At 38.8% G+C, this 26,794-nt stretch overlaps 1 protein-coding gene across 5 annotated transcripts; it reads right to left on the bottom strand.

Annotated features, from left to right (window-relative positions):
- Positions 1–560: 560 nt before the first annotated feature.
- On the bottom strand, positions 561–24,845 carry ZNF570 (zinc finger protein 570). 5 transcript variants are annotated; one of them, XM_035023697.1, is made up of 6 exons: positions 24,665–24,845; positions 23,742–23,927; positions 18,656–18,782; positions 18,229–18,324; positions 4,988–5,017; positions 561–2,499 (listed from the first exon to the last, which is right to left on the bottom strand). In XM_035023697.1, exons 2-6 carry the CDS (start codon positions 23,772–23,774, stop codon positions 1,142–1,144), a joined length of 1,644 nt encoding a protein of 547 aa, XP_034879588.1. In that variant the 5' UTR covers positions 23,775–23,927; positions 24,665–24,845; the 3' UTR covers positions 561–1,141. The 5 variants fall into 5 exon arrangements, with proteins under 5 accessions (XP_034879588.1, XP_034879589.1, XP_034879590.1 ...); XM_035023698.1 differs by having other exon boundaries at positions 23,742–23,923; XM_035023699.1 differs by having other exon boundaries at positions 23,742–23,825.
- Positions 24,846–26,794: the final 1,949 nt, after the last annotated feature.

Here is a 26,794-nt window from a genome sequence, read left to right as displayed (position 1 = left end):
TATATATTTGTCTGTAACTTTTTTCCCTCAATCCCCTTTTCATTTCAATTTTACAGCCACTGGTTAAAAATTTTACAAACTTTATACTTTTTCTGTGGTATGGAACAATTTAAATACTTCTTAAATTTACCTAGATTCACCCAATACAATTGCCTGGGCCTGGTGCCTTTTTTTTTTTGGAGTTAATTGTGATACTCTGTTCTTTTTCTTGATCTAAATTGAGTTCTATATTCCTCTCTGTGAATCCTCATTTTCTTTATATTGATTGGTTTATCCAATTCTCTTTAGAAACTTCCTAAAACTGGTTGTAGGTGTAGGTCTACTACTTGTGTCTATATTGATTACTTATCTAGAGTATGAAGACTCCCACTTAAGTTTCTAAAATTTGGGGGTTTTGACCTGCTGCTTCCCAGGGATGTTCTCCTTTGTCCACTGAGGAATCTTGTTCTAGCTGTGAGGAGTAAGTGAGTTAATGTATGTTGAGTATGTAGAACAGTGCCTGGTGCATAGTAGGCACTCAATACATGTTAGCTATTATGATTTATTGAGTATCTGCTATGTTTGATGTGCTATGTGAAGCACTTTACATGCAAATTTATTAATATGCATCAATCTACAACAGACACTATTTCATTTAATAATCACATTTCTACAATACAGTATCCTTTATTATCCCTATTTTAAGAATTAAAGAAAACCCTGAGGTTTAGATAAGTCAAACAAATTACTCAAAGTCACATAATACCACAGTAGTGGTAGAGCTATGATTTTCCAGAATCTAAGCTCTTAGTCCTGGGAAGTGCCTAGTGCTCAGAGGAGACTGGAATAAAATAAGGCTGAAAGGTAGAGAACCAGATAATGAAGTGCCTCATAGACAATTTTAAGACTGTGGATATTAGCTTAAGAACAATAGTAAGCCCCAAAAAAGTTTTAATTGGAGGCAGTGATGTATTCTTACACTCAAAAAAATCAGCTTGGGGCATGACAGGAAATGAATTTAAAGGGACCAAAAGTTGATACAGGAAGACCTGTTAGAAAGCTACAGCATGGTGATGCAGGTGAGATGAATCTTAGACTAGGGCAACAACATTTGAGATAAGAGAAAAGAGTATAAATTCTGGAAATATTTATGAGATAGTGTCTAGAGGACTTGGTGATTGACTGGATTGGGTGGTGAGAGGGACTCCCCAAGATGGATTCTCTGATGATGAGCAAGGTGTGCATGCTGCCTGAAAGTTTTCTTGCATTCCTTACATTCATAAGGTCTCTCTCCAGTATGAATTCTCTGATGTTGGGCAAGGGATCCACAGTAACTAAAAGCCTTTCCACAAACGTTACATTCATAAGGCTTCTCTCCAGTATGAACTCTCTGATGTTGAGTAAGGGATGAGTCATTGCTAAAAGCCTTCCCACATTTAATACATTCATAGGGTTTTTCTCCAGTATGAACTCTTTGATGTTGGGCAAGGTAGGCAATCTGGCTGAATGCTTTCCTACATTCTTGACATTTATAAGGTTTTTCTCCAGTATGAATTCTCTGATGTTGAGCAAGATGTGAATTCTGGCTGAAAGCCTTCCCACATTCCTTACATTCATAGGGTCTCTCTCCAGTATGTATTCTCTGGTGTACAGTAAGGTATGCACGAAGGCTAAATGCTTTCCCACAGACATTACATTCATATGGTTTCTCACCAGTATGAACTCTCTGGTGTTGAGCAATGGATGATCTATTGCTAAATGCTTTCCCACATTCAATACATTCATAAGGTTTCTCTCCAGTATGAACTCTCTGATGTTGAGCAAGGTAAGCAAACTGGCTAAAGGCTTTCCTACACACCTTGCATTCATAAGGTTTTTCTCCAGTATGAACTCTCAGATGTTGAACAAGGTGTGCATTCTGACTGAAGGCTTTCCTACATTCCTTACATTCATAGGGTTTCTCTCCAGTATGAATCCTCTGATGTTGAACAAGATTTGATCTCTGGCTGAAGGCTTTTCCACATTCTACACATTTATATGGTTTCTCTCCAGTATGAATTCTTTGATGAAGTGTAAGAGATGAGCTCTGGCTAAAGACTTTTTCACAGTCATTACATTTCAAGAGTCTCTTCTCTGTATAGATACTCTTGGGCTTAATGGTCATTAAATTTTTTTTAAAGCTTTTCTTATGTGTATCATGCTTATGTACTTTCTCCTCTTTGGTGATTATCTGTTGTGTATGAAGCAGTGTGTTCGGATGGAAACTTCCCCAAGATTTGTTATATTCTTGTGCTCTTTTATTAACGAGGGTTTCTTCATGAGTGATTGTCTCTTCCTTGAAACATGCTTTCTGATTTACTGGCTGTCTCCCAAAATGGCCCTCGCATTTCCATTCTTCTCTCAAACTGGAATACTCAAGGCCATAGCTTGTGAGTTTTTCTGTTATCTTCTGTGATGATTGTGCTTCATAAATGTCCTGCTTTGAAGTTAATTCTTCAGTCTCACACATAGATTCCCAGCCTGAAAAACAGTAATTAAAAAAATGTCTCTTCTATCATGTACCAGAAGGAACATTTGTGGAAGTACATTCATAAAGTGAAGTATGTGAATTTAATAATTAATTAATTAATTAATTAATTAATTAAATAAAACTACAAAAACATTTGCTTTTGTAATTCTGATGTTTGCAAGAAACTGAAAATAGGTCACACAGAAACTTGAGGAGGAATGAATAGAATTTTAAGAAAGTCAGTAAGGTAAATCTCAGGTCAATAAGGAATTATAGAGGGGGAAGGACTTGGTTATAATTTTATGCATGTATGAATAACATAGGCAGTGAAATAACCTCCATTTTTATAGTTGCTTCTTTCAAGAATATTCATTGAAACTTGTGCCATATATTCTCCTAAATGCTTTTGATATTATAGTAAACAAAACAAAGATCCTTACCTTTGTGGACCTTATATTCTTAGGAGAGATAGGAAATAAATGCTAAATGAGTAAATTGAGTGCTACAGAAAATGAAAGGCAGGGTAAAAGAGATTAGGAATGTTGGTGAAGCAAGAGGTAGGAATAATTAGTAAGTTAACATTTAAGCAAAGATTTGAAGGAAGTGAAGAAGTTTGTCACTTAGTTATATGGAGAAAGAGCATTCTAGGCAAAGGAAACAGACTAAAAGTAGAAGCATGTTTGCTATGTTTGAAGAATAGCAAGAAGGCCAGTGTTGCTGGAGAGGTGTAGTAGATGAAGTCAGGAGAAAAAAGATTATTTAAGCTTTATATGCTTTCTAAGGAATTTGGCTCTTACTCTGAGTGGGATAGAGAACTACTGAAGTGTTTGTGGAGTAGAGGAGTGGTATCTATTTACAATTTAATAAATATACTGAAAGGTGGCAAATAGGGAAGAAGCAAGGGGACCTATGATTTTAGTAATCCAGGTGAAGATGATAAGTAACCAGACCAAGGAGCTATCAATGGAGGTATAGCGAGATGGTCAGATTCTAGGTATATATTGTAGGAAATGCCAAGAGGATATCCTGACAGATTGGATATGAAATGTAACAAAAAAATGAGATAAGCAAGCCATCAAGTTTTACGGTCTGAGCAATGGCAGGATGGATTAGCCATCAGCAGTGAAAGGGAAGGCCATTGGGCACAGCAGGTTTAGGTGGAGAGATATGGAAGATCTGGAATTCAGTTTTGAATATAACAAATTTAAGGTTTTTTTTTTTTTAAGGTTTTATTTATTTATTTGACAGAGAGAGACACAGCGAGAAAGGGAACACAAGCAGGGGTAGTGGGAGAGGGAGAGGCTTCCCGCAGAGCAGGGAGCCCGATGTGGGACTCGATCCCAGGACCCTGGGATCATGACCTGAGCCAAAGGCAGACACTTAACAACTGAGCCACCCAGGCACCCCAGTTTTTTGTTTTTCTTGATAAATGTACTTGAAGCTGTACTACTACCCTCTACTACATAGGTTGTGTCCTACAATTTTGGCAGTTAGTGTTTTCATTGTTATTCATTTCCACGTTTTGTAAATTACTTTAGGTGTTCTTTTTTTTTTTTCTAAATCCTCTATATTCCTGGAAGGAGTGTCACTGTTATTCATAGTGAGCCCCTTGAACCACATCTGCTAGTTTGTAACTATAGTTTATGACTCATGACATGCCCCTATATAGTTTTTGCTAATGTGATGATTTAGGATGGAGGCTAGCCATGCCAGAAAGACCAACCACGTGACTTAAAGGGTTGGTGCTTTGAGCCACCATGATATCAGTTTGACTTTTGGGAAGGGAATGAGGCTGGTGATTGAATCATGTTGGGCACTGGGCAATGACTCACTCAATCATGCCTACATAATGAAACCGAAACACAAACAACCCTGTACAATGATGTTCTCTTGAGAGCCTATTCTTTTGAACACTGAAATGTCTGGAGGCCCCCTTCGTGTTTGCAGCTCTCGCAGACCTTGCTCTTGGTGTCTTTACTTTTGGCTGGTTCTTTGTATCTTTTGTTAAAATAAAACTGTAATCATAATATAGTTCTTTCCTGACCTCTGTGAGTCACTGTTGTGAATTATCAAATGTGAGGGTTACTGCAGGTACTCCCTTAGCAGTAGCCAGCATGTCAGAAATGAGTGTGGCCCTGAAGATCCAAACTTGCAGTTGGTGTCTGAAATAAGCACACTCTTGTGTAGACTGTTCTCTCAGATTTTACAGTCTTACTGACTGTAAGAATTTTTTTAAATCCTAAAGTATATCAAAAAAGTAAACATGTATCTAGGATAGACTATGTGTTGTCCATAAAAGATGCATTAATAAATTTTAAAAGATTGAAATCATACAAATTATCTTTCTCAATCATAATAAAATGAAACTAGCAATAAATAGCAAAATGAAAACTGGAAAAAATCCACAAATATGTGGAAATTAAACACTTAAACAACCAATGGGTCAAAGAAGATATCACAAGCTATCTTGAAACCAATGGAAATAAAAATATAACATACCAAAAATTATGGGATGCATCAAAAGCCGGGCTAAAAGGGAAATGTATAGCTGTTAATGTAAGTTGACTGAATCAGTAATCCAAAATCTTCTAACAAGAAAAGGCCTAGGACCACATAGTGTCTGTGGTGAATTCTATCACACATTTAAAGAATTCACAAATCCTCCTCAAACTTTTCCAAAGAAATGAAGAGGAGTGAAGACTTCCAAACTCCTTCTATGAGGCCATCATTACTCTGATACCAAAGCCAGACTAAGAGACCATAAGACAACTAGAGACCAATATCTCTTATGAGAATTGATGTAAAAAACATCAACAAATACTAGCAAACTGAATTCAACACCATATTATATGGATTATACACTGTGACCAAGTGGAATTTATTGCTGGAATGCAAGGATGGTTCAGCAAAAATTAATGTAACACACATTAACAGAATGAAGGAAAAAAACATGATCATTTCAATTGGTGCAGAAAAAGCATTTGACAAAAATCCAACACCCTTGGGGCGCCTGGGTGGCTCAGTCATTAAGCGTCTGCCTTCGGCTCAGGTCATGATTCCAGGTCCTGGGATCGAGCCCCGCATCGGGCTCCCTGCTCGGCGGGAAGCCTGCTTCTCCCTCTCCCACTCCCCCGGCTTGTATTCCCTCTCTTGCTGTGTGTCTCTCTCTGTCAAATAAATACATAAAATCTTAAAAAAAAAAAAAAATCCAACACCCTTTCATGATAAAAACACTCAACAAACTGGCAATAGAAGGAAACTACTTCAACATAATACAAGCCATATATGAAAAGCCCATAGCTAAAATCATATTTAATGGTGAAAGACTGAAAGCTTTCCTCTAAGATTTCCAGAAGCAAGGCAAGAATGCATACTTTCACCACTTCTAGTCAATATAGTACGGATGTTCTAGCCAGAACAATTAGTCAAAAAAAATAAATCTTAAAAATCCAAATTATAAAGGAAGAAGTAAAATTATGTGTTTGTAGATGACATTCTCTTGTATTAGAAACACTAATGACTCCACATGCCCCCACCACCCATTAGAACTAATAAACAAATTCGGCAAAGTAGCAGGATACAAAGACAACACACCCAAATCAGTTGCATTTCTATACATGAACAATGAACAATCTGAAAAGGAAATTAAGAAAACAACTCTATTTACAATAGCATAAAAAAGAATAAAACAGGAATTAATCAAGGCGGTGAAAGACTTGTATAGTGAAAACTACAAAACATTGCTGAAAGAAATCAAATAATATGTAAATAAATGGAGATATCCTGAATTCATGGATTAGAACATTAATATTGCTAAGATGTCCATACTACCTAAAGCTATCTACAGATTCAGTGCAATCCCTATCAAATCCCAATGATGTTATTTTTTTTCCATAAATAAGAAAAATTGATCCAAAAATTCATATGGAAAATCAATAGACCCCAAATAGTGAAAATAATCCTGAAAGGGAAGATCAAAGTTCCAGAACAAATCTGGAAAAGGAAGAACAAAGTCTCACACTTCCTGATTTCAGAAATTTCTACAAACTACAGTAATCAAAACAGTCTGATACTGCCATAAAGATAGACATACAGACTAATAGAAAATAGAAAGCCCCAAAATAAACCCTCACATGTATAGTCAAATGACTTTGGTAAGGGTGCCAACATATATGAAAAACCCAGCTATTATCATCCTCAATAGGGAAAAACAGCGCTCTTCCACTACAGTTAGGAATAAGACAGGGATGTCCACTCTCACCACTGTTATTTTTTTTAAAGATTTATTTATTTATTAGAGAGCACAAGTGGGAGGGGCAGAGGGAGAAGGAGAGAGAAACTTAAGTAGACTCCACACTGAGTGCAGAGCCCAACATGGGGCTCTATCTCATAACCCTGAGACCATGACCTAAGATGAAACCAGGAGTCGGACACTTAACTGACTGTACCATCCATATGCCCCTCTCACCACTGTTATTTAACATAGTACGGGAAGTCCTAGCCATAGCAGTCAGACAACACAAAGAAATAAAAGGCATCCAAATCATTAGGAAGAAGTCAAACTTTCAGTATTTGCAGATGATATGATAGTCTATATAGAAAATCTAAAAGACTCCACCAAAAAATTGCTAGAATTGATACATGAATTCAGTAGAGTCACAGGGCAAAATAAATGTATAGAAATTTGTTGCATTAGTGGCTAAGAGACATATGAAACAATGCTTAACATCACTTATCATCAGGGAAACACAAATCAAAACCACAATGAGATACCACCTCATACCTGTCAGAATTGCTAGACTAACAACTCAGGAAACAACAGATGTTGGCAAGAATGTGGAGAAAGGGGAACCCTCTTACACTGTGGGTGGGAATGCAAACTGGTACAACCACTCTGGAAAACAGTATGGAGGTTCCTCAAAAAGTTAAAAACAGAACTACCGTACGACCTAGCAATTGCACTATTAGGTATTTATCCAAAGGATACAAAACTACAAATTTGAAGGGATACATGCACCCCAATGTTTACAGCAGCACTATCAACAATAGCCAAATTATGGAAAGAGCCCACATGTCCATCGACTGATGAATGGATAAGGAAGATGTGGTATATATATATATAATGGAATATTACCCAGTCACCAAAAAGAATGAAATCTTGCTATGTGCAATGACAGGGATGGAACTAGACTGCATTATGCTAAGTGAAATAAGTCAGAGAAAGACAAATACCATATGATTTCACCCAAATGTGGAATTTAAGAAACAAAGAGATGAACATAGGGGAAGGGAAAATAAAATAAGATAAAAACAGAGAGAGAGGCAAATCATAAGAGACTCTCTCTCTCCCTTTTTTTTTTAAGTAGGCTCCATGCCCAGTACAGAACCCAGTGTGGAGCTCAAACCCACAACTGTGAGATCAAGACCTGAGCCAAGATCAAGAGTCAGATGCTCAACCGACTAAGCCATCCAGGAGCCCCAGGAGTCTCTTAACTATAGAGAACAAACTGAGGGTTGCTGGAGGACAGATGGGTGGGGGAGATGGGCTAAATGGGTGATGGGCATTAAGGAGGGCACTTGTGATGAGCACTGGGTGTTATATGAAAGTGATGAACCACTAAATTCTACTCCTGAAAGTAATACTAGAGTATATGTTAACTAACTTGAACTTAAATAAAATCTTGGAAGGAAAAAAAGAAAGAAATCTGTTGCATTTCTATATACCAATAATGAAGCAGCAGAAAGAGAAATCAAGGAATCAAACCCTTTGACAATTGTACCAAAAACCATAAAATACCTAGGAATAAACCTATCCAAAGAGGTGAAAGACCTGTACCTAAAAACTATAAAACACTGATGAAAGAAATTAAAGATGACACAAAGAAATGGAAAAACATTCCATGCTCATGGATTAGAGGAATAAATATTGCTAAAATGTCTATATTACCCAAAGCAATCTATAGATTTAATGCAATCCCTATCAAAATACCAACAGCATTTTTCACAGAGCTAGAACAATCCTAAAATTTGTATGGAAACACAAAAGACCCTGAATAGACAAAGCAATCTTGAAAAAGAAAAGCAAAGCTGGAGGCATCACAATTCTGGACTTCAAGTTATATTACAAAGTGTAGTGATCAAGACAGCATGGTACTGGCACAAATATAGACATACAGATCAACAGAACAGAATAAAAAATCCAGAAATGAACCCACTACTATATGGTCAATTAATCTTCGACAGAGCAGGAAAGAATATCCAATGGAAAAAAGACAGTCTCTTCAACAAATGGTGTTGGGAAAACTGGACCATTTTCTTATATCATACACAAAAATAAATCCAAAATGGAGGAAAACCTAAATATGAGACAGGAAACCATTAAAATCCTAGAGAAGAACATGGGCAGTAAGCTCTTTGACATCAGCCATAGCAACTTCTTACTAGATATGCCCTGAGGCAAGGGAAACAAAAACAAGAAAAACTCTTGGGACTTGATCAAAATAAAAAACTTGTGCACAGCAAAGGAAACAATCAACAAAACTAAAAGGCAACCTACCAGAGATGATATTTGCAAATGACCTATCTGATAAAGCATTAATATTCAAAATCTATAAATAACTTACCAAACTCAAAACCCAAAAAACAAATAATCCAATTCAGAAATGGGCAAAAGACATGAATAGACATTTTTTTTCCAAAGAAGACAAACATGATAAGGGTGTCAAGACCATTCAATGGGGAAAGGACAGGCTTTTCAACAAATGGTGCTGAGAAAATTGGATATCCACATGCAAAACAATAAAGCTGGGCTCTTTCTTTACATCATATACAAAAGTTAACCCCAAATGGATCAAAGACCTAAATGTAAAACCTAAAACTAAAATACTTTTAGTTGCAAACATAGGGAAAAATCCTCATGACATTGAATTTAGCAATGATTTCTTGGTTATAAGATCATAAAGCATAGGCACCAAAGGAAAAGTAAAACTGAATTTTAAGAAAATTCAAATCTTTTAGGCACTAAAGGTTATAATCAACAAAGTAAGAAGGCAACCCACAGAATGGGAGAAAACATCTGCAAATCATGCATCTGAAAATGCATATATATCCAGAATATATAAAGAACTCCTACAACTGAACAAGAACACAATTAAAAAATAGGCAAAGGACTTGAACATTTTTCCAAAGAAGATATACAAATGGCCAACAAGGATGAAAAGATGTTCAACATCATTAATCATTAGGGAAATGCAAATCAAAACCACAAGATGCTACTTCATACTCATTAGGATGGCTACTATTAAAAAAGAAAGAAAGAAAGAAAATAACAGGTGATGATGAAAATGTGGGGAAATTGGAACCCTTGGCACTGTTGGTGAGAATGTAAAATGGGAGAGCCTCCGTGGAAAACAGTATGGCAGGTCCTCAAAAATTAAAAATAAGATCCAGCAATTTCTCTTCTAAGTATATACCCAAAAAAATTGAAAGCAAGGTCTCAAAAAAGTATTTGTGCTCCTATGTTCATAGGAGCATTATTTACAATAGCTAAAGATGGAAGCAACCAAAGTATCTGTCATTAAATGGATGGATAAACAAAATGTGGTATATACATACAATCGAATGTTATTCCATTTTTAAAAAGGAGGAAATTGTGACACATGCTACAACATGATTCAACTTTGAAGACATTATCCCATGTAAAATAAGCCAGTCACAAAAAGACAAATGCTGTATGACTCCACTTATATGAGGTATGTAGAATAATGAAATTCATAGAAAGAAGGTGGAATGGTGGTTGCCAGGGACTAGGAAAGGGGAGAATGGAGAATTACTGTCTAGTGCATATAGAGTTTCAGTCTTACGAGATGAAAAGAATTCTGTGGAAAGATTCTGGTGATTGTAGCAAAACAATATGAATGTACTTAATGCTACTGAACAATATACTGACATCTCAATAGCAACAATAGAAGCCAGAAAAGTATGGAGTGGTATCTTTAAGGTACTGATAAAACTAGTAACTGTCAATTTATGCGTGCATATATTTAAGATTCTTACATGCATGAAAGCAAAATAAGTATACAAAACAAATGAAGAAATTAATAATAACAAAATAGTTTGTATAAATAGTATATTTATTGATAAAGGAATTAATACAGGAAGAAGTTCTGGGATATAAAAAGGAATGGTGAATGAAGAAAATGAAACATGGGTAAATCTAAACAACACTAACTAAACAAAATAATGGTCTAATTTTGTAACTTCATAAAATAATCATTTATGGGATTAAAAGAAATAACTGAAAAGAGGGTAAGTGAAATTAAAACATTCTAAGGTTCTTATATTTTTAAGGGAGGAAAATAAAGGTAAGGATTAACTTTAGACTTTGTTAAGGTGACTATAAACGTTAACTTTTTTTTAAAGATTTTGTTTTTCAGTAATCTCTACACCCAACCTGGGGCTCAAATTTACAACCCTAAGATCAAGAGTCACATCCTACTGCCTGAACTAGCCAAGGCACCCCATAAATGTTAAATTTTCTAAGCTAACTAATAGAAGAATAGAAATAGACTGTTTAACTTTCAAATTAGCAGATGGAGTAAAAGTCAAGAAACAAGGAAAAAATAGGAAAAGAATTTATAAAAGAAAATGAGATGTGGAAATAAGTCCAGTTCTATTAGTAATACCAAAATACGTAATTGATCATTTAGTTGAACAAAATATGTATCATCATTTAGTTAAAAGATACAGATTATCAAAGTAGACTAAAAAACTCTTTAGCTATATATACTCTTTACACGAGACAAACACAGAAAGTAAGGGAGTATAGGGATAGAGAAACTACACCAAGGAAGTATTAACAAAAGAAGGCTAGTATAGCTAATATCAAGCAATATACTTAAGGGAAAAATCATCACTAGATTTTAAGAGGGTAACAATAATATATGGAAGAATTTACCAGAAAGATAAAACAATTCCAAAAACATGTGACCTAATAAAATAGTTTCAAAATATAAAAAATCAGTAGTCAGAATTACCAAAAAAATTTATGTATTCATCATCAGAGTTTTTTAACATGTCTTCCTATAATTGATTTCGCAGAGATTTTTTTTTAAAATCAATAAGGATACAGAAGATTTGATAGCAAAATTAATGAGCTAATCCAAGGAACATATATCAAATGCTGTATATTGCACAACCAGAAACATATTATTTCCTAGGACACACCAACTATTTACCAAAATTAACCACTGAGACATAAAATAAGTTTTAAAGAATTTGAGTTAAATAGACCATATTCTCTAACCACAGTGCAGTTAAACAAAAAACTTGAATTTGGAACCTAAAAATTCCAAGTAATTCATGGGTCTGAAAAAAACTTAATGGAAATTAGAAAATGCTTAGATATACATGATAACAAAAATGTAACCTACCAAAATATGTGAAATACAGTCCTTAATATAGTCTTAAAAAAAAAAATTTTTATTTCTAAGTAATCACTATACCCAGGTATAGGGCTTGAACTCACAATCCCAAAGAGTCACATGCTCCACTGAGGGAGCCAGTCAGGTGCCCCTATTCCTAATAGTCTTAAGTGCTTATAATAGAAAAGAGAAAGCCTCGGGGCGCCTGGGTGGCTCAGTTGGTTAAGCGACTGCCTTCGGCTCAGGTCATGATCCTGGAGTCCCGCGATCGAGTCCCACATCAGGCTCCCTGCTCGGCGGGGAGTCTGCTTCTCCCTCTGACCCTCCCCCCCTCATGCTCTCTCTCTCATTCTCTCAAATAAATAAATAAAATCTTAAAAAAAAAAAAAAGAGAAAGCCTCAAAAACAATGAATTATCTAACTTTAAAAGTGAAAAAAAAAGTAGGGATAGCATAAACAAACATAGGAAGAATTAAATAATAAAGAAGAGAAATAAATGAAAAAATTTTAAAGATTTTTATTTATCTATTTGACAGAGAGAGAACACAAGCAGGGGGAGAAGCAGGCAGAAGAGATGGAGAAGCAGGCTCCCCACTGAGCAGAGAGCCTGATGTGGGGATTGATCCCAGGACCCTAGGATCCTGAGCAGAAGGGAGATGCTCAACTGACTGAGCCACCCAAGCACCCCCATGAAATTTTTAAAAAGATAAATTAGAGAGGATCAGTGAAGTGAAAAACGTCTGAAAATACAAAAAAAAAAAAAAAAAAAAAAGATAAATCCATGGAAAAATTTGTTTCTCCCTTTTTGGAAGAAAAAAGAGGTCATAATTATTTATATACACTGCCAACTTTAGATAAGAGAAGATAATGGACAACTTCAATCTAATAAATTTGAATATTTACATAGGTCATAAAAATTCTTAGAAAAATACTATAACTCCATGATTACAGGAGAAACAGGATCTTATAACAAATTGAGTTAGTTGTTTAAATTCTTTTCATAAGAAAAAAAATCACAGGCCAAGGTGAACAAAGTTCTACCATTCAAAAAACAAAGAATTTTTATTTTACACAAATTATTCTAAGGAACAAAAAAGAGGAATACCCACCAATAAATTTTATGAGACTAGTATCTTGATTCCAAAATCTGACAAGAAGAGTACACGAAGGGAAAACTGAACATCAGCCTTACTCACTGATTAACGTAGATGCAAAAAACCTAAACAATATATTGCAAACAACAAGTAGCCATAAATGAAAAAGATATAAAGATGGGTTTGCCTCAGGACTACAAAGTTAGTTCAACATTAAAAATGTAATATGGGGTGCCTGGGTGGCTCAGTTGGTTAAGCGACTGCCTTCGGCTCAGGTCATGATCCTGGAGTCCTGGGATCGAGTCCCGCATCGGGCTCCCTGCTCGGCGGGGAGCCTGCTTCTCCCTCTGACCCTCCCCCCTCTCATGTGCTCTCTGTCTCTCTCATTCTCTCTGTCTCAGATAAATAAATAAAATCTTTAAAAAATAAATAAATAAATAAAAATGTAATATGTAGGGGCGCCTGGGTGGCTCAGTTGGTTAAGCAACTGCCTTCGGCTCAGGTCATGATCCTGGAGTCCCGGGATCGAGTCCCGCATCGGGCTCCCTGCTCAGCGGGAAGCCTGCTTCTCCCTCTGCTTGTGCTCTCTCTCTCTGACAAATAAGTAAATAAAACCTTAAAAAAATTAAAAAAAAAAACGTAATATGTAATTCACCACATTAACAGATGAAAAACTAAAAACCATCTAATCATCTACAGAGAAAAACATTTGTTAAAACTCCAAAGCTTTCTATAATGAAACTCTAAAAAACAGAAACAAAAAGATATCTACCAAAAACCTTTAAAAGTCAGGGTTATTTATAACAAAATATGAAAGCACTCTTTCAAAATATGAAAAGCACTTTTAAGACCAAAAGTGAACAAGAATGCCTGCTATCATCACACAACAAAATGAAATAAAAAGCATCCAAATCGATAAGGATGCCTTCACTATTAGATGACATACTATATGTAGAAAACTCAAAAGACTCCACCAAAAAATTGCTAAAACTGATAAACAAATTCAGTGGTGATTATAAGTGTTGCAGGATACAAAATATACAGAAATCTTTTGCATTTCCATACACCAAAAATGAAACAGCAGAAAGAGAAATTAAGAAAACAGTCACATCTACAATTTCACCAAAAGTAGTAAGACACCTAGGAATAAACCTAACCAAAGAGGTGAAAGACCTGTGCTTTGAAAACTATCAAACACTGATGAAAGAAATTGAAGATTACACAAAGAAAACATCCCATGCTCATGGACTGGAAGAACAAATACTGTTAAAATGCCTACATTGACCAAAGCGATCTATACATTTAATGCAATCCCTATCAAAATACCAACAGCATTTTTCACAGAAGTAGAGCAGATAATCCTAAAATGTGTATGGAACCAATAAAGACTCCAAATAGACAAAGCAACCTTGAAAAAGCAAAGCAAAGCTGGAGGCATCACAATTCCAGACGAGTTATATTACAAAGCTGTTATAATCAAAACAGTATGGTACCAGGGGCACCTGGCTGGCTCAGTTGGTGGAGCAGGCAACTCTTGATCTAGGGATTGTAAGTTTGAGCGCCATGTTGGGTGTAGAGATTACTTAAAAATAAAATCTTAAGGGCGCCTGGGTGGCTCAGTTGGTTAAGCGACTGCCTTCGGCTCAGGTCATGATCCTGGAGTCCCGGGATCGAGTCCCGCATCGGGCTCCCTGCTCGGCAGGGAGTCTGCTTCTCCCTCTGACCCTCCCCACTCTCATGTGCTCTCTCTCATTCTCTCTCTCAAATAAATAAATAAAATCTTTAAAAATAAATAAATAAATAAATAAATAAATAAAATCTTAAAAAAACCAACAGTATAGTATCAGCACAAAAATATACACATAGATCAATGGAACAGAACAGACAATCCAGAAATAAAACCACAATTATATATATGGTCAATTAACTCTGACAAAGCAGGAAAAACTATCTGATGGAAAAAAGACAGTGTCTTCAACAAATGGTGCTGGGAAAACTAGAGAGCAACATGTAAAAGAATGAAACTGGACCACTGTCTTAAACCATACACACACCAAAAAACCTAAAAATAGATTAAAAATCTAAATGTGAGATCTGAAACCGTAAAAATCCTACAGGAGAGCACAGACAGTAATTTATCTGACACTGGCTGTAACAACTTTTTTCTAGACAGGTTCCCTGAGGGAAGGGAAATAAAGGCAAAAATAAATTATTGGGACTACATCAAAATAAAAACCTGTACAGCAAACAATTAACAAAACTAAAAGTGAGGGGAGAGGCAGAAAGAGAGAAAGAAGCAGACTCCCCACTGAGCAGGGAGCCTGACTCAGGGCTCATTCTCACAACCCTGAGGTCATGACCTGAGCCAAAATCAAGAGTCAGATGCTTAACCAACTGAGCCACCCAGGCACCCCTCAGGAACATAATTTTTTTTTTTTGAAGATTTTATTTATTTATTTGACAGAGACACAGCGCAAGAGAGAACATAAGCAGGGGGAGTGGGAGAGGGAGAAGCAGGCTCTTCGCTGAGCAGGGAGCCCAATGCGGGGCTCGATCCCAGGACCCTGGGATCATGACCTGAGCCGAAAGCAGACGCCTAACGACTAAGCCACCCAGGCGCCCCAGGAATGTAATTTTGAGTTAAAAAAAAAAAAGAATTACATGCACCATATATTTTCACATGTAAAAAGTTGAAAATACACAAATATAATGTTTTGTTTAAGGGTAATGGCACAACTATTAAGAAAAGTCAAGAAAAGGGCGCCTGGGTGGCTCAGATGGTTAAGCATCTGCCTTCGGCTCAGGTCATATCTCAGGGTCCTGGGATCGAGTCCCGCATTGGGTTCCCTGCTCAGTGCAGAGCCTGCTTCTCCCTTTCCCTCTGCCACTCCCTCTGCTTGTGCTCTTCTATCTCTCTGTCAAATAAATAAATAAAATCTTTAAAAAAAAAAAAGAAGAAAGAAAAGTCAAGGAAAGATAAGCAAAATTGTAGAATAATGGTTTCCCCAGTAAGGGGTGGGGATGGGCCATGGATAGGGAATGGTTTATCATCAGGCAGGGGCCCTCAAAGGCCTATAATGGCATTGACAATTTTCTCTTTTTTTTTTTTTTTAAGTCATCTCTATACCCAACATGAGGCATGCTCTACCAACTGAGCCAGCCAGGCACCCCCAAAATTTTCTATTTTTTAAGCTAAGAAGTAGGTACATGAGTTTTGTTCTTTTTTTTTTTTTTTAATATTTTATTTATTTGACAGAGAGAGACACAGCGAGAGAGGGAACACAAGCAGGGGGAGTGGGAGAGGGAGAAGCAGGCTTCCCGCAGAGCTGGGAGCCCGATGCGGGGCTCGATCCCAGGACCCTGGGACCATGACCTGAGCCGAAGGCAGGCGCTTAACGACTGAGCCACCCAGGCGCCCCCATGGATTTTGTTCTATTATTATTTTGTTCTATTATTATATTATCAATATATATATTGATATATAGATATAGATATCCTAATATACATTCATGCATGTGAGATTTATTTAGTAATAATAATTAATAAATAAAATTTAACCATATATTCTTTGACACTACAGTTCCACATCAAACATTGTTCTTAAAAAGCTGAACAAGGACATAAAAGACTGGGGAGAAATACTGGAGGGGGTGAGTTGGGGAGTGGTATTAACAGACATATTGGGCACGTGGGTGGCTCAGATGGTTAAGCGTCTGCCTTCGGCTCAGGTCATGATCCCAGGGTCCTGGGATCAAGTCCCGCATCAGGCTCCCTGCTCCTTGGGAGCCTGCTTCTCCCTCTGCCTCTCTCTCTCTCTCTCTGTCTCTCATGAATGAATAAATAAAATCTTAAAAAAAAATTTTTTTTTAAAAACAGACATATTTACAGTGACCCTCATTTTCTTTTGAACTTTAGTCTTCCATTTTACCTTAATGCTTCCTATGTCTATCTAAAAATCCTTCCTATGCCACAAACCTAAACTCTTCATTTCTTCTGTCTCAAATGTTTCCTAGCTTCTCACCTGTGTTTTTGTTAGAGACCATCTTCTCCATTACCCAGACTCCTTGGCCTCTCACCTTTCTCTGGGCTTCCTTGTGTCAGCTTTTCACATATGCCATTTATAGCTAATACTGTATCTCTGCTACTAGGCCATCAGTTGTTTGATAACTTCTACAAATATGTAGCACTCTAGCATTTTGCGGGTACTCTGTTTAAAAATTCAATAAATGTTGATGAAAGGAATGAAAGAATGAACTTACCATTCAGAGAGAAATGAGGCATTTGGAGATACACTACTACAACAACAATAGCAACTAACAGCCTTTGAGTTCACAATATGAGAAAGGAACTGTTTTTTTGGGGTTTTTTTTAAAGATTTTATTTACTTATTTGACAGAGAGAGACACAGTGAGAGAGGGAACACAAGCAGGGGGAGTGAGAGAGGGAGAAGCAGACTTCCCGCTGAGCAGGGAGCCCGATGCGGGGCTCGATCCCAGGAACCTGGGATCATGACCTGAGCCGAAGGCAGACGCTTAATGACTGAGCCACCCAGGCGCCCCGAGAAAGGAACTGTGAAAGCACTTTAAAAGTATATCCCATTTTACAGATGACAAAATAAAAGTACAGAGAGGTTAAGTAACTTGCCCAAAATTTTACTGCATGTAAGTGTCAAGACTTGAACCTGGCACTTTAGTTACAGCTGTCTGTACAACTCAAAAGTTTATCAGATTAGGAAAAGTTTTTTATTTATTTTTTTTTAAAGATTTTTTATTTATTTATGTATTAGAGAGCGAGAGAGAGAGAAACAGCATGAGAGGGGAGAAGGTCAGAGGGAGAAGCAGACTCCCTGCTGAGCAGGGAGCCCGATGTGGGACTCGATCCCGGGACTCCAGGATCATGACCTGAGCCGAAGGCAGTCGCTCAACCAACTGAGCCACCCAGGCGCCCAGGAAAAGTTTTTTAAAGACTGGAAGAGACTTACGAAACTGGGAAGGAATGTGACTCAGAATAGATAAATGAGTTCTTAGAAAGGAGGGAGCAAAGTATTAAAGGAGGGACAGTGAAGAATAACAAATTTGGGAGAACACTCTAAAAGGCCTCAAGTTTCTAGTAAGACCTAGAACATCTGAGAACATGCCAACAAAGAAGAGTGAAGAGATGCCTCTAAGTCAAGCTGAGCCGTCACCTCCAGAGGTTTTTGCCTGCCTATTTCCTCTTCACTCACCTGAGCACAAGCCTTTTGCCAGCTCTCTCTTCACCATCCAGGGCTCTTTCCCTTGTTCCAACAATAATATCACACTGGGCTTAGAAAAGCAAAGTCCTGCATGTATGAGAAGAAACAATTTGGTCATGCTGTAGATATCCCAGAACTCATAACCAATCCTTTGATCAACAGGGAAGGGGGAGTTTACAGTAAGACAGGGATAAATGTGTAAAGGATGTGTATTCAAAATATAGGAAAGCTGAAGCTTCCAACACAGATTAATAACAGACCCGTCCACTGGCAACTTTATAAATATTAAACCATTGCTTTAGCACAGCAAAAGACATCCAGCCAAGCACTGAGGATGCCATCCAAAGATTCACAGTGGTGGTAGCAAAGAGGCCCTTATGTGTAGAAACTCAGTTTTACACGGACAAGATATTCTTACCCAGGGACACCAAGATCCTATAGTTCTCCAACATCACATTACTGTACAGATGCCTCTGGGAAGAATTTAGACAGTCCCACTCCTCTTGGGAGAAATCTACAGCCACATCTCTGAAGGTTACCAACTCCTGAAATAAAACAAATAAATGAGTGAAATAACTTCATCTCTTACCATATTCACCTTACTTGTTCTGCCCTAGGCATACGGGGCTCTCCCTGACATTACATCCTCAAACTAAAGATGTCAAGCATGTTTCCCCTCAGGCCTTTTGTACTTCTCAAATCATTCTGTACAAAAATAGCAAGCTCTTACTCCTGTTCCCTATTTCCCTAACCCTCCTTTATTGTTCGGCATGGCACCTAATTATTTTGTTACTGTCTGCTCCCAGCCTCCACTAAAATGTGAAGTCCATGAGGGCAGAGTACATTTTTGCTTTGCTCACTGCTATATCCCTAGTTATAGGACAGTATTTGGCACACATGACGCATTCAAATATTTGCTGAATAAACTGAATTAATGAATGAATGGTTTGAAAAGTTCAAGAAACTATGGATCAAAAATGAGACCAGGGCGCCTGGGTGGCTCAGTTGGTTAAGCGACTGCCTTCGGCTCAGGTCATGATCCTGGAGTCCCGGGATTCAGTCCCGCATCGGGCTCCCTGCTCAGCAGGGAGTCTTCTTCTCCCTCTGACCCTCCTCCCTCTCATGTTCTCTGTCTCTCATTCTCTCTCTCGCAAATAAATAAAATCTTAAAAAAAAAAAAAATAAGACCAGAAAAGTGCTGGGGTGCCTGGGTGGCACAGTCAATTAAGCATCCCACTAGTGGGTGTTTCTGCTCAGGTCGTGATCTCAGGGTCCTGAGATCGAGCCCTGTGTCAGGCTCTGTGCTCAGCGCGTAGTCTCTCTCTCCCTCTTCCCCTCCCCTTGCGCACATTCTCTTTCTCTCTCAAATAAATAAATAAATCTTTAAAAAAATGAGACCAGAAAGTGCTTGCTGTATCTCTGAAAATTGTGCTAGACCAAGGAGAGCAAATCATCAATTCTATTAAAATTCAAATACTTTAATTCAGAGTACTTAAAATTTTGTATAAAGAAATGGGTGTTCTGCTCAGAATACTGCTTCTGCCTGTAGGCTGGGCAAAGTTCTTAAAAACTTGGAGCTATGCTGTGATTCAGCTGGATTCTAGGTTTCTATAATGTGACCACCTGCTGATGAAAATTAACGTCTGTGTGTGTCTGTCTGCTCAGCAGGGAACCTGTTTCTCCCTCTCCTCCCCACTCATGCTCTCTCTTACTATCTCTGTCGCTATCTCTGTCTCTCTCTCAAATAAATAAAATCTTTAAAAAAATTCTTTATTTCTTTCAAAGTTATTTTAAAAAAGTGTTTTACAATACTCAGTAACTTTTTTCTTATTTATAATTATATGAAGTAGTTTGTGAGTTTCTTCATCTCTGCCCTACCAATAATATAACAGGAACATTTGTTGCAGAAATGTTCCTGTTAAGAGTTTGGTTCATATGCCATATATGCTTGCAAAAATGTTTTCCTTACCTTACATACACATATATAATAAATGTATAACTATTTTTTAATATGTGACATGCATTTTTCTTTTTTTTCTTTTTTAAGATTTTATTTATTTGACAGAGAGAGACACAGTGAGAGAGGGAACACAAGCAGGGGGGAGTGGGAGAGGGAGAAGCAGGCTTCCCATGGAGTAGGGAGCCCGATGTGGGACTCAATCCCAGGACCCTGGGACCATGACCTGAGCTGAAGGCAGTTACTTAGCGACTGAACCACCTAGGTGCGCATGACATTCATTTTTCAATGATTCTTTTAATGAAAGTTAATGAAAATAATGACAATGTCAACATAATGAGATTAAATTATTACTTTAAAATATCTGACCTCTGACAAATGATCTCTTAAAATATTTGACCTCTCTCTATACATACAATGGAATATTATTTAGCCATAAAAAAATGAAATCTTGCCATTTGCAACAATATGATGGAGCTAAAGAGGATAATGCTAAGCAAAATAAGCTAGTCGGAGAAAGATAAATACCATACGATTTCACTCATATGTGGAATTTAAGAAACAAAGCAAATGAACAAAGGGGAAAAAAAAAGAGATAAACCAAAAACAGACTCTTAACTATGGAGAACAAACAGATGGTTACCAGAGGGGAGGTTGGGGGGAGCAGATAGGTGAAATAGGTGAAGGGGATTAGGAATGCACTTGTCTTGATGAGCACCAAATAATATATAGAACTATATATTATTATAGAACTAATATATAGATCACTATATTATACACCTGAAAACTAATATAGCACTGTAAGTTAACTACACTGGAATTTAAAAAAAATTAAAAATAAATTTTGATCTCTAACCAAATACTTGGTTTCAAAATCCATTCATAATTGTAATCAAACCAGGATGAAGAAAGTCAACAGTTCTCTTCACCTTTCTGCCCTCATAGAAACATGTTTCCCAGCTGAGAGGACTGACTACTTCCCTTGAATCCCTGTCATGTGGTGACTGTCTTATTTCCCACATTCCTTGTACCACAGCACCTGGAGGTAAGGCAGGTGATCTCTTTGCTCCTTACCTTTGTTTCTAGACCATTACCCCTCCCACCTCCCTAAAAGACACCTAGTTTTAAATGTCATGAAATTAGACTCTGTCATCCCTCCCCGTTTTAGTTGTCTACCAATTCCTGGTAGATACCAATACTCTGTCATTCCTTGAACACTTCAGCGCCTGGCTCACTGTCACTCTCTCCAACGCTACTCCTATCACACATAATCTTTGGTCATTTCAATATCTGTATAAATAATCCAACAACCAGGCTTCTCAGTTCTGTGTCCCTTCTCTCCTCCAGTAGTCTTGTCCTCCACACTTCAATAGTCATTCACTTCCAATGCCATGCCCCAGACTTTGTCATTACCAATAAGTAGCAAACCCTCCCTAATCTCAACTCTCCCACTCTGACTTCTAACTCCTATATTCCAACTTTTGCCCTCTGGTACCCCAATTAGGATAATTCTTTGACCCCACTAGAACCTACAAATCACTGACTTACCACGTTTTCACTGTTCTCAATCCCACATCCTCTCACTTCCTAGCATAGCCATTTATTATTAATCACCCCCATGCATATACCCTCAACTTCCCTGCCCTTACCCACCTGGTTAAACCACTGCCATCTTCAGCATACTCTATTTCTGTACCCTGAACAGCTGTACTTTGCTGGAGAAAATCACACCAATCATGCTAACTGGTCTCAATTTAAATTCATGACACTAACTTCAAAAAGGCCAAAATGCCTATATGATACATTGGTCCAGTCCATTCATGTCCCACTCCCCTAAATGACCATTCCATACTTTCCCTCTCTCCTCACATCTTCAATACCTTTTTCCTCATCCTTACTAATAATCTTGCTTTCTGTTTCACTCAAAAAACAAAATCCATTCTAAGAGAATCTCCACAAACTCCCACAATATCTACACATCTATCTGCACTGTCCCAATATACTTTAACTTGCTCCTATTACTAGTCTATATGAACAGCCACTTTCTTAGCAAAGGCCAACCCCTCCACTTGTCCACGAGACCGCAGGTCCTCTTCCTCCTCAAGCAGTGTTCCAGCAGTCCCCTCTTCACTTCTCTTCATCTTCAAATTTCTCTTTCTACTGAATCTCAAACATCAGAATACAGCTATAAACCCATCTTGAAAAAACCTTGGTGACCACACTTAAGTTACCACAGCTAAACTATCTGAAAGAGTTGTCTATACTTTCTATTATTTCTATTCCTGCCGTGAAAAATCATATAATACGACATGTGTAACAGAATCACTTTGCTCTGTTAAGAATAGACTAAAAGAGAGGAAGGGTAGAAGTAGACAGAAAAGTTAGAAGAGCATAGCAATAATCTAGGTGAGAGATGACAGTTTGGACCAGAACAGAAGCAGTGTGGTAGTAAAAGTGGTCAACTTCTGGATATGTTTTGAACATAGAACAAACAGAACTTCATGATGGAAAACTTTTAGCTTGAGCACCTGAGGTAGGGAAGTACGTAGAAGTTCCCTAATTGGTTTCCCTGTTTCTATCCTTGTCCCAATCAGTTTATTCTCAATAGCAGCCAGAGTGATTCTATTAAGTGAGAAATAGATCATGTCACTTCTATGCCCCCAAACTTCCAATGGGTTGTTTCACTAAGTTTGAGACATTTGAGTTTGAGGTATCATTATACAACCAAATGAAGATGCTAAGTAGGTAGTTGGATATACAAGTATGGATTTCAGGAGAGAGGTCTGGACTATATATAATCTGGTGGTTGTTGGCATAGAGATGGCATTTAAAGCCATGAGACAGAAGAAGATTACCAAAGGAGTGAGTATAGGTGAAGAGGACCAAGGACTAAGCCTTCTTACTTAACAGGTGCTCAATAAAAATTGTTGAGGGAATGAATATTTGGGCAGAGACTATAATGAAGAAGTTAGTCTGTATCTTGGGGAACAGCATTCCAGGCAGAGGGAACAGCAAGTGCAAGGCTATGAGTTAAGAATGTACTCAGCTCAGGGACGCCTGGGTGGCTCAGTTAGGCAGCTGCCTTCAACTCAGGTCATGATCTCAGGGTCCTGGGATCAAGTCCTGCATCAAGCTCCTTGCTCAGCGGGGAGCCTACTTCTCCCTCTGCCTGCTCTGCCTGCCACTCCACCTGCTTGTGCGCTCTCTGACAAATAAATAAAATCCAAAAAAAAAAAGAATGTACTCAGCTCAAAAAAAAAAAGAAGTGCTCAGCTCACTACAAGGAAGTTAGAATGGCTAGAACTGAGTTACAAATGGAGTGATTAGCTGAGCTCAGAAAGATAGTCTGGGACCAGATTATGTATGGCCTTGCAGGCTAAGGCAAGGACTTCAGCATTTATCCTGAATGAGGTGGGAATCAACTGCTGGAGGGTTTTAACAAGTGACATGATTAGTTACCCAGAAAAGTTTCAGCAAAAGCAAAGTTAATGTCTGTTTGGTTTAAAGAGCAGGAAAATATTTCAGGAAATAGGAAACACCAACTCACCTGGTACATGGCTTTAAGAAGTCCAACAGCCATTCTTTCCTCTTCTTGGCTCTTCTCTTGGGAAATGGCAGTGTCCTCAGATGACTGAGATGGGGAAGAGAACACGAAAAACTAGGGTTTCCTTGCAGCATCCAGAATCGCCAGCCTAGAATTTTTCGGCTTCTCTTTCCTTCTGCTGCACCCTTCCTTCCAATAGAGAGAAAGCATACTGGAGACCTAGAAATTTGTTTGCATGCAATTTAACTCATGTCTAAATCACTTCCTAATTTATTATTTTAGCAATAGATTTTCCTAGATTTTTACAAATAAAGACTACAAGGAATGTAATCATTTACATAAAGGCACACAACTAATGAGTAACAGTACCCAGATCAAACAAAGGTCTTCCCGACTCCAGGCTTTCTCCTCTCCAACAGACCAGTGGTTCTGAAACTTGGTGGCACACTGGCATCACCTGGCTAGCTTCAAAAGATATTGGTGGCACACAGTCTCACTCAGTCCCCCCACATACTCATTCTTAAAAAAAACTACAGCGCCAGCCACGGTCTTACACACAGAACAATCAGCGGCCATGGGTATGAGCTGTCTCACACCGTCACGCTCTCCCACAGCCCCAAGTCTCAAAAACTAAGGTATCACAACGGACGTTTACATTCACACAACCCCAGTCACAAAGAGGCCGTGGGTACTGGAACAACGGGGGACACAATACCCTCCCACCCCCACTCACAGTCGCACACTCCGTAGCATCAACCATCGACTCGCTCGCACCCACAGTCACAGATACGACGTGCACAGGCACATCGGATGACAGTCTCAACACTGTGTGACAACCAGCCACCATCTCGCACCTAGAGTCTCACCGAGGGCCCGGGCACCGACGTCCGGGTGACCCACAGGCCACTCCTCAGCCCATTCCCTACCTGCAAAAGTGAACTGCGGGAAGATCCCGTCCCCGCCCCGAAGGCTCTGGCTATCTCAATTCCGGCCCACCTCCTGCCCTGAGAGTCTGATGGGAACCCACCCCCGCGGGCCCGGAAAGAAGCGACTGGGCCTCCGGAGGACACAAAGGGGCCGCCGGCCCAGTGCTCGCAGGGGCCACTGGGAAATGTAGTCCAGACCAGAAAAAGCGGCGCGGCGGAACCCGACTGCCCCGGCGCGGCGCCGCTGGGGCTGGGTAACGCCGCCCCCTCTGCCCCGGGTCCTCCCACGCCGGCCTCTCTCTGGCCCTACAGAGGGAACCCAAATCTCACTTCGGGGCCTGGGTCCGTCAAAGGAACCGGGTCGAGCGTCAACTAGACGGACTGGGATTGAAGTGCGCAGGCACAAGTGCTTGGTCCACCTCCCTTTGCAACGGGGCGGAGAACTTAGAGGCGCCGAGTAGCCGCAGGGGGTGCGGTTCGTGTGTGCGCGTCCACACAAATGGGGTGAGGGGCGAGCTCCTACCCGAAAAAAGTGTGTAGGACGGGGACAGCAGAGAGTAGAGTGCGCAGGGGCACTATATTTCCACCCAGTCTCGCCTTCCCTGGTGTTTTTGGTTCGGCAATGGGTTACCTTGAAGATCGGAGAGGAGAATGTCACCTTTTGCATACGGTTCTTGTATTTGTGATTTGGTGATTATGGGTGTGAATGTGTCCCCCCTTCCTAAAATGGCTCTTCTGCTGGGTATCTTCAAAGTTCTCTTATTCTGTCCTTTCAGATACAAATGTCACATCCCCAAAAAGGCCTTCCCTGATCACACCTCTCTGGCCGCCTTGATCTGATCTATACTACCATAGAACAATAGTGTTTATATTTTAAGTTTTTATTTATTGTCTCCCCACAAGTTCTGTCACATGACTGTAATTTTGTGAGTTGGTATGTGACTCTTTGATTCTGTCACTGTGTGTGTTTCTGTGTAAAACTCTGGGTGTCAGAGTGGGCATGCTGGTTTTCTGTGACCCTGTGTAAGATTGTGTTATTGTGTAACATTTGTGATGTTATCTGTGAGAATGTGTTATAATAGAAAGGGACTGACTGGTGGAGAGTGGAGTAGGAATGTAATAGGATAGTGTGTGTGACAGGTCCTGAGCATTAGTCTAATGGATGTGGTTGTGTGTGAAATTTTTCTCTGTGGTATCTGATTAGAAAGCACCTACTGTGTGCCAGATGCTCTTCAAAGTGCTGGGATAGACACAGACAAAATAAACTTCAAAAAATAGCTAATAGAATACTACTGAGCAGAAGGACAACCTCAAGAGGCTAAATATTTGTATAATTGAATAACAGAAATCTGGATCTACACAAGAGAATGAAGAACATTAGAGATGATACTACAGGGTAAATATGTAAGACTTTTTTGTTAATTAAATCTCACCAAAAGATAAATTACTGTTTAAACAAAAACAAAAACCGTGTAGCTTTGGATGTATATGCAAATCATATAACAATAGTACAGAGGCCAGGAGAAGTAAATGGAAATAAACTATCCTAAGGTTCCTACATTCTTTTTTTTCTTTAAGATTTTATTTATTTAGGGGCACCTGGGTGGCTCAGTCGTTAAGCGTCTGCCTTCAGCTTGGGTCATGATCCCAGGGTCCTGGGATCGAGCCCCGCATCGAGCCCCGCATCGGGCTCCCTGCTCGGCGGGAAGCCTGCTTCTTCCTCTCCCACTCCTCTTACTTGTGTTCCCTCTCTCACTGTGTCTCTCTCTGTCAAATAAATAAAATCTTAAAAAAAAAAAAAGATTTTATTTATTTACTCATCTGAAAGAGAGAGAGAGCAGGGGGGAGGAACAGAGGGAGAGGGACAAACAGACTCCATGCTGCATGCAGAGCCCAATGTGGGGCTCCATCTCAGAACCCTGAGATCATGACCTGAGCCAAAATCAAGAGTCGGATGCTTAACCAACTGAACCACAGGTACCTCTAAGGTTCCTACATTCTATGTGAAGCAATATAGTATCACTTAAACAAACACTATAATAAATGAAAGATGTACACTCTAAGCCCTACAGCAACCACTAACCTAACAAAAAGTTGTAGCTGATAATCCAACAAGGGAGATAGAATGGA

This window comes from Mirounga leonina, unplaced genomic scaffold (genome assembly GCF_011800145.1).
Source record: "Mirounga leonina isolate KUSES-001 unplaced genomic scaffold, KU_Mleo_1.0 Mir_177, whole genome shotgun sequence".
NCBI lineage: Eukaryota > Metazoa > Chordata > Mammalia > Carnivora > Phocidae > Mirounga > Mirounga leonina.
The sequence above is the reverse complement of the archived record's forward strand: the minus strand, read 5'-3'. Positions and strand labels throughout refer to the sequence as shown.